The 9,106-nt window shown below is 37.9% G+C and overlaps 1 protein-coding gene across 3 annotated transcripts in view; it reads right to left on the bottom strand.

Annotated features, from left to right (window-relative positions):
• The window catches only part of LOC106071845 (valine--tRNA ligase-like), a 71,289-nt gene that overhangs the window by 48,217 nt on the left and 13,966 nt on the right, over positions 1–9,106 (bottom strand). For all 3 annotated transcript variants that reach the window (XM_056040760.1, XM_056040761.1, XM_056040763.1), the window contains exons 10-11: positions 8,465–8,647; positions 5,615–5,739 (exon numbers count right to left, since the gene is read on the bottom strand). In XM_056040760.1, the coding sequence (XP_055896735.1) occupies positions 5,615–5,739; positions 8,465–8,647 (308 nt within the window). The remainder of the gene's footprint in view (positions 1–5,614; positions 5,740–8,464; positions 8,648–9,106) is intronic.

Raw genomic sequence — 9,106 nt, 5'->3', positions numbered from 1 at the left:
TTGTGTTTGGGTGGAGAATAACGTGACCTGTGGTTAAGGTCAGGTTTGTTTGGGTACCTGTGCGTCCTACCTGAAGCAGTGAGGGGTGATGGGGTATGGTTGCAACATGATGGACTGGGCGGGAATCGGTGGCGACTACCACCCTTGTGATTCCATGCAGGTATCATATTTATACGTGGGGGCCAAAACTGTTGACCACGCCAACGCCTTCTGACACTGTCAATGTCAGGAATTAGGGGTTTAATTTCCTTAGTTCGGTTGAACTGAGGTGTTGAGTGATGGCGCCCAGTGTTCGACTGATTTGGGCCATCCTTCTGTCTAGTCGTTCTACAGACTGGCAGGGAAAAATATGGCTTCTTAACATTTCCCAATGGTACGTATTGGGAGCCAAGAATAAAGTCGTACACGGGTGACTCCATAACAGCAGCGTCTATGGTCCCGTGCACGTATCGACATTCTACATGAACCCTCGCTATGGGCAAGACCATTGGAGGTGTAGTTTTGTCGACGGTTTGGATCTCTACCGTTTCACCGGTGAGATCTGCCGAATCAATCAGCGCTTCTTTTATTATGGCGGTAAAAGAGCAGGCTGTATCAAACATGATATAAGTTTGAACGCCGTTTATTAGGGCCTGCTCTACACCTGGGGGTGATGTAGAGGGGTGTGGCGGTACACATGGGATTTGAGGGTCTACAGGGTTACCAGTCTTGGGCCGTCGAACGGTCGTCAGGGCCGATACGACGTGTGGGGCGTGTTGTTGTCGAGTCCTCCTGTCGTCACGCGTGCTATGTGAGTCACGGTGAGAGGGGTGGTAGGAATTATTCTGGCGTGATTGATGGGGAGGGCGGTTCGACTGGTTGGATGGGTGTTGTGATGGGACACGTGCCTGGTTGTTTTGATTTTGGTTGTGAGGTGTGGGCTGGGCAGGGGAGGTTTCGCTAGATTGTGGTTCTGTTACGGGTGTCTTACCTTTCTGGTCTCGTCTTGCAGCTATGTATCGGTCTGCAGCAATTGCAATGTCAGAAGGGTCAATCACCTGTTGCTCATTGACATATATACGAGTTTCCTGCGTTAAGCAGTCTCGAAGCTGCTCAGCCAGAATAAGGTTTCTAAGACCTTCAAATGTTTCGGGCATTTTGCTGAGGGCTAGCCATTTTCCGAGGTATTTGTCCAGCCTGTCGCAAAGATTGACATACGTTTCTTTGCGCTCAAGGCGGGACCCTCGAAACTTCTTATGGTATGAATCAGAGGTTAGCTCAAATTGAACCAATAGTGCCTCTTTTAGGGCTTCAAAGTCCTCCCGTTGGTATGAGGGGAGCTTTGTGTAAGCCTCATATGCTTTGCCTCGCAGACATTGAGCTAGTCTAAAACACCACCTATCCTTGGGCAAGCTATAATAGCGTGCCACCTCTTCGAATCGTGTTAAGTAAACCTCAACACTTTCGCTCTTCTCATCGAAGGGCTCGAAGGGGATATTGGGTGAGTTATTTGAGGACCCTTGGCTGGAAGCTGGGCTAGCAGGCTGAGAATCAGCGACTGTGCGAGCCGTCTCATTCTCTTGAGCTATTTTAGCTCTTTCAGTCGCCTGTCTCTCCCGCTCCATGGCTAACTCGTGCTCATACTTCCCTTTATCTCTAGCTAATTCGTACTCATTTTTGAGTCTATCACTTTCGTTTTTCTCCCTCTCTATTGCTAACTCGAATTCCCGCTTCTCCCACTCATCCAACTTTTGTCGGATGTAGTCAGAGCGGCTAGGCCCCTCTAACTCTAACAATGCCGCTGTCTCTGTCAGCTCTTGTATTTTTAGTTTTCTGTCAGAGTCAGTTTTGGACCTAGTATTGCTGGCCATTATTTACGTATGAGAGAAATAAAATTGGAAACTACTAAGACTACAAGGAGGGATATTACTGAAGTAAGAGCGTTCTATGAAGCCCGTATGAAACAACCACGTTGCCCGTGATAATAATACAATATTAAGCACAGTGATGCAACTTAAAATAACCACAAATAATAATATTATACTAAGTTAATACGTGATAACATCTAAAGTAAGATAGATATAAAATAAAGACTCTAGCAACACTCTTCACTCCGTTTGCAATCCGTTACTTTAAGATAATGAAAGTATATTAGATATAGGAAAGTTCTACTGCTGTATGCCTGTGCCTGTCTAATAAAGGATTCTAGTTTCAGATACCCGGACGGGACCACATTTATATGTGACGAGATGTTAATTAGTTAATATATGGCTTGTTTATTTATGTCTAGGGGAAATTTTATTAATTTTATCCCGCTCACACATAAGATTTTGTACAGGCACACCGCAACTAACAGCAAGAACAGACCAATATTATAAGTTCATAAATAAGAATAATTTAATGAATGAAAGTTTACAAAGGAAAGTGATCAAATAAAATTATAATTAAGAAAATAAAAGAAGTAAAGGTGCTAATATCTAAAATAACTGCTCATCATGGATTGCTAATTATTGAGTGATTGGAGGAGAAGAATGTTCCTATGTCTGCTACTTATTTTTCTTAGCTGCTAGCTCCTGGGTCGTCTTCTGGCGGTCGTAGGACTGGCACTCAGAAGGATGAGTCATCCGGCTCTGTCTTAGGACGTCGGCTCGGGATATTCTCTATGCTGTAGGCAAGCTGGCTCTAGGGTGAGGCCACTGCCTGTTTAGCAATAGAGATGGTTGGTGCTGCAGACTAAGTTGTAGTGGGACGATCTCTCAGCTGTGATCTCTAGCTCGTAGAGAGCCGTGCTAACTCAACACCAGTTTATCTTCTGCTGCGAAGGGTGCTCTAGTCTGTCGGCATTAGGCAATAACTATTGGGCAGTGGACAGTTTGGGCCGGGTACTGGGCAGATGATACTGGGCAGTATAGGACACTGTGGACACTGGGCAATATGTTAAGGCCAAGGACAGTAGGCAATGCCTTCTTGCTAACAGGTATGTAATTGGGGGGGGGGGTGTATCTGGTGTGGTCTGCCTCGGTTACAGCTTTCTATGAAGATCTGGTAGTTGTAGCAATCGTGTGTAGTAACCAGGGGTAGCAATCAGGGGTAGCAATCAGGCCGTTTGTCCCTAATGAAACCTCACAACTAAACTTCCTAACAGAGGAGACTGTGTGAATCCTAGCGGGCCTAACTTGGAATGCTTTGGTCCCTCTCTATATATAGATGGGACTTTTCGTTTAACGGGTGGGGAAGAAAGCTAGCTGATTTTCTCACATGTATCGATGTACCGGAGATGTCAGGCGTCAGGTCAGATTTATGGTCAATATTCGTTGCCTACCGTGAGAGTAAAGTCTTAAGCGAATATGTATCTGTCCAGCCCGAGTGCAATGCTATTCTTAGAGCGATGCGTATCCTGCGGGGGGGGGGGGGGGGGGGGGATAGGTGTGAAAAGTTATTAGGCCGCGGCGTGTAGCGCGGGTGCAGCGACTTCATAGTGTCACCTGTCCAGCGGTCAATAATTAAAAGTTAGCCCTAGAGAAGCTAGTTAATGTTTTATGTCGAGATTCGTCCCGTGAGAAACGTGCGAGGGGGGATAAATCCTACAAGAAATTAGTTATGGGTGGACAAGAAAATAATTGTTTAAGTTAAAAATTAAAGTTTCTCACGGTTTGCTGGGAAAAACTAAAATGAACTTTTGTATGCAAGTTTCGTATCGTCACACCCCCTTGTAATTTAATATAACTGACTAGTAAAAAAAAAAGCCACAGTTAAGCCAAGGAATTCAGTGCTTTAAGTCAAAGTTTAAGTAATGCTACTCAGGTGAGACTTCTGAAAATGTCTTGATTTATTTTCTATATAGTGAGACTCATATAATAATTATTTAATTTTTATATTACAACACTTTGCAATTTAAATTTGATTTTGTTTCATTCATGAATGTGTAAGGTGAATGTTTTTTTATAAGTCTGTAATAAAAAAAAATATTCGACTACAAGGACCAGCCCCCCTGACATTGCTTGACTACATGGAATATTATTTGCATAGATTGTGCCCTGCATAATGGGCAATTATTTAGTTTACAAGAATTAGTTTACAAAAGATAAATGAATGTGTGTGAAGGATTAATATTTATTTGTGAAGAAATCTCATGAACCATTAGGCCAGCAAAGCTGCTTTCTATGAGCTAAATAATGTGAAAGGGAAAGACATATTTTTGTTTGTTTTATATTGCTGCTGATATTTATTTGTATTAATTTGTAATTAATTACAAAACATATTACATGGAGTAGAATAGAAGCTGATTATTGCCCTTTATTTACATTTATTTCCGTCTTAGTCCGCTGAAAATGTCCTTTCAGTTTGTTTTTCAAAATCTAAGTTACAATTTTCCAACCCTCTGGATGTACAACAAATTTACAACCATCATTTACAACCATCACTATGGACTTTTTTCCCTCATCAATTTGGTTTCTATCATACAACAACTGCCCAGATAATTTAAATTGTATTTCTAGAATTGCATGTTTATTTCCTAAATTTTGATTGTATCTGAATTCATTGCAAGGGAAAAAACTCATCATTTTCATTTGCCATTCGCCTGGAGACAATTGAATAACGACTGCTCATAACCAGTTCTGCATTTCAATAGTTATGTACTAGATTCATGTTAGACATAAACAAAAGACTGTTTTTTTTTCAACTGAGCAAACCAGCCCTACTAAAGACTCTCTCCTAATTCATACCAGTTGAGCATTAGCCTCATTAAAATAACAGGCTCTCTTAATTCATACCAGTTGAGCATTAGCCTCATTAAAATAACAGGCTCTCTTAATTCATACCAGTTGAGCATTAGCCTCGTTAAAATAACAGGCTCTCTTAATTCATACCAGTTGAGCATTAGCCTCATTAAAATAACAGAGGAAATGAAAGCAAACAGCAAACTTATGCATCGCAAGGTTTCATACAAAGATAAGATAGCAAAGTCTGTGGCGCGGCTGTGTTCCATTCATTCCAAATGTGGTCCAGTTGTTTTTGTTTGTTTGTTTGAAAATGAATGGATGAATGATCAGCAATAATGTAAATATTTTTTAAAATATATTTTTATATTGTGGATGTTCCAATAAAGTCTACTGACAACAAAACATGGTTCTGAGTATTTCAACAATCTTCTATGTTATGCAAACCTTGTATTGTTTTTTTTTTATTAAAAAGAAGCTGATTACATACTTTCCTTGTCTTAGGGATGAGGCAGTTGTTTATAGCATATTACAGAACAAGTGGATTGACTTCGATCATACAAAGCTTCTTCGTATCTTATATATGATACAGAAGTTACTTCAAAAAAGAAGATGATTACGTCCTATATGTCATGCATATTAACCTTCCCTTCAATTCAAAATCATTTCTTTAAAGTAAAGTGGATTAGAAATGACAATATTACTAAATGACATGACATTCCTCGATAATTTTCCATCGTTTGAGTGTTAATTTGTTTTTTAAATGTATCAGAATACTGTTTTGGTTACTTTATATAAAAAAAACATAACAGGCCCACAGATTCCCTTCATGATGACTAAATGTGGTTGTGACGCAGTAAAATACTTTAAGGTGTAATTTAAACCATCAAATAAAAAAAAAATCTTGTACTTACAGTAAACTTCCCACAGTCCCCGGTGATGAGTCCATTGTTGTCAATGATCGTAATGAAAGGAAGGTTGTGTCTCTTGCCAACTTCGTAGTCATTGTGATCATGAGCCGGAGTGATCTTCACAGCGCCTGCAACACACAACCAACTTTCAAAACAAAACTTAAAAAAGAAACTTAAATATATTGGAATCTCATTGAAAATGTGTTCTGTTCTTAGACTTCTAAGACTGCTTTATTGATTGAAATATATTGGAATCTCATTCAAAATGTGTTCTATTCTTAGACTCCTAAGACTGCTTTATTGAATGAAATATATTGGAATCTCATTGAAAATGTGTTCTGTTCTAAGACTTCTAAGACTGCTTTATTGATTGAAATATATTGGAATCTCATTCAAAATGTGTTCTGTTCTTAGACTCCTAAGACTGCTTTATTGATTGAAATATATCAGAATCTCATTGAAAATGTGTTCTGTTCTAAGACTCCTAAGATTGCTTTATTGATTACTAGACATATGTTACCCGCGACCCGCGGGTCTTTATTTGCGCATTACTGTCGATATAGTCACTGAGAGTGTTTTGTAAACAATTAAACGAAATAATAATGTAATAAGTAAAGCGAATGTGTCAATGTAAAAATGGTGTGAATGAAGCTATCAAATCAAAATAGCTAATAGGCTTAAATCTATTTTTTTTTTCAAATTAAAACATTTGCTTGTAGGCCTACATATATTTGATTAAAAATTGAGATGAATAGACTTAATTTTGTATGTTCATGTGTTAAAGTAAAAAGTAGATCTTGAGGTAGACATAGATCTAAATCTACACTAATCTAGTTGCCTTTTATAGAGTTCATTCTGTGTTGCGCATGCGTGACCTTTTTTCATGAATGAATATTAGGCCTATCTCAACACGGCTACGCAGCTTTATTTAGTGAACAGCGAACGAATGTATTAAAAATGCTTTAGAAAAACAAATTTTAATGCTAATTTGATTAAAATATGAAATGAATGGACAATAATTAGTATGTTTATGTGTTAAAGCATAAAACTATCTTTGCGAAAAGAAGTTGTATCATCTTAGAGTTCAATAAGAGTTTTAGACCTAGGCCTAGGAATAGACTCAGTAGAGAGATGTGAATGTGTTAATCACTGTTAATGTGTAACCATTTGGTAATGTCTAATGAAAGGATGTTCGCCAGACATTACCCGCGGCCTGCGGGTCTAAGTTTGTGTTTACTAATCTAGTGGATTGGATTTAGATGTATGTTAAACTTAACTAATGATCCTTTCAAGTTTTTTCTCTTTCGCTACGAAAATAAAATTAGGTTTGCGAAAATGGGATTACCCGAAGCCGATACATTCATATCTATTAAAAACGAAAAGAGCGATAGCTTTGTAAAATGAATGGGATTATAAAGTGAACAATTAAACGAAATAATTTTTAGTACGCGATTCATGAATGAATATAGATCTAGGCCTATCTCAACTCGGCTTCGCAGCTTTCGTAAATGAATGTAGCTTTAGAAAACCAAATTTGAATGTTTATTTGATCAAAATATGAAATGAATGGACTTCAATTAATATGTTTATGTGTTTAAGTATAAAACTATCTGTGCCAAGAGAAGTTTTATCATCTTAGAGTTGAATTAGAGTTTTAGATCTAGGGATGGGATTATAAAGTAAACAATTAAACGAATTAATATTTAGTACGCGATTCATTACGGTATTGTCTAATGAAAGAATGTTCGTCAGGAAATCTGTAGTCACAGATATAAGGAACTAATTTATGTAAAAAATGCTTTTGAAACACAAAATTGAAGGTTAATTTTATTATATAATGAAATCAATGGATCTTCTTTTGTCTTTTCATGTGTCAAGGTAAAAAACTTTCTGCGCAAAGTGTATTTCTTAAAATTAGATCTAGGTCTAAATCCTTTCTATCTTTTCTCATGTCAACATTGTAGACATGGCCTAGATCCATAAAATACTATAGATGTAATAGAGTCGGACAACTTTATTTTTTTTGAGGGTCTTAAGTTTGTTTTAGGGCTACAATACATACACTAAGGTCTAAGTTGGTACCCAAGGAACATTCCTGCCTAGTTTTATCAAGATTGGTCAAGCGGTTTTGATGTCTATAAGTAACATACATACATACATACACCACACATTCTACTTTATAATATAGATTATTTGAAAATTCTTGTGCTACGAGGACACAGTTTTTAATTAAAACAACAACAACGTTCCACAAAATAGAACAGACGCAACACCCAGAGAAGTTCATTGAGACGTCTTGATCAGTTTCCCCTTCCCTAGTCAACGAGTAGCGCTGATAAACAAATTATCTTTAGAAACAATGCTTCTGGACGTTAAACTGTTACAAGTGTCACAAGGTGTTTAAAACAGGAGATTGGTTTCATTTTGACAAAAGGGTAAGAAAATTAATAAAGAAAAAAGCTTAGATTGACTTCAAAACCAGAATTAAAAACAACCCAGCTTTAACCAAGATCTAAACTTGAGGCTTTCATATTGAAGCTAACCACTTGGCCATAAAGTTTCCAATGATCTTTTGTAAGTAAAATAAAGTTCCCCTTACAGACCTTGTGGTCTGTAGTGCAGATGATGTAAAGGTCATCTGTTTCTGTGGCCTACAGTTAACAAGGGTGCCATGTGGCCAGCACTCACCCATAAAATCCCAGTCATGACAAGTATTCAAACCTGGGACCCCCACACCTCCAGTTAGGAAGTCGATAGCTTTACCCCTCAGCCACCGCAGTGGTGTGAAAAATCATGTTTTCAAGCATGCCTTGTGTAGCAATGTGATATATTCATAAAAAGGACTCAGCTCACCGGTTCCAAAGGTCATGTCAACAAACTCATCAAAGACAATGGGCATCAGTCTTCCAGAACAGAATGGATGCTGGACAAACTTGCCGGCCAGGTGTTTGTACCTCTCATCATTGGGGTGCACAGCAACGCCAGAGTCTCCCAACATGGTCTCAATACGAGTGGTGGCCACAACAATCTCTTCATCTGACAGAAATAAAAAATAATAAACATCTTTATCGCTAAGTTGTCACCAAAGGACCTTCTTGTTTCAGTTCCAGCCAGATCAAGTTATTAGAAGGTTCAAGTTACTAGCTTGAGGATCTCTTCGGTTCTACAGCATGATATTTGGATGACAGCCACAAGTTAAAAAAAAAAATGACAACCCAAAAAACAAAACACCACAAAATGAAATGAGGAACCAAACAAAATGGTTCTGAAATTTAAAAAAAAATTTTTTATTTTTTTTTAAATATTTTTATTACTATGAATGAATGCCCACCTGTTAAAAATTGCCTTCATGAAGAGAAAATGTAGTTTTAATCCAAATTTGTGTGTTTTTGTATAGTTTTGGATGGAATAAAGACATAAAGCTTGCGATATGAATGTAGATAAAATGAAATGTCTTTTTAAAATAAATATTCTTATTTTAGAATCAATCTTCAA

This window comes from Biomphalaria glabrata, chromosome 9 (assembly GCF_947242115.1).
Source record: "Biomphalaria glabrata chromosome 9, xgBioGlab47.1, whole genome shotgun sequence".
Taxonomy (NCBI): domain Eukaryota; kingdom Metazoa; phylum Mollusca; class Gastropoda; family Planorbidae; genus Biomphalaria; species Biomphalaria glabrata.
This window is presented reverse-complemented; position numbering and strand designations above follow the sequence as displayed.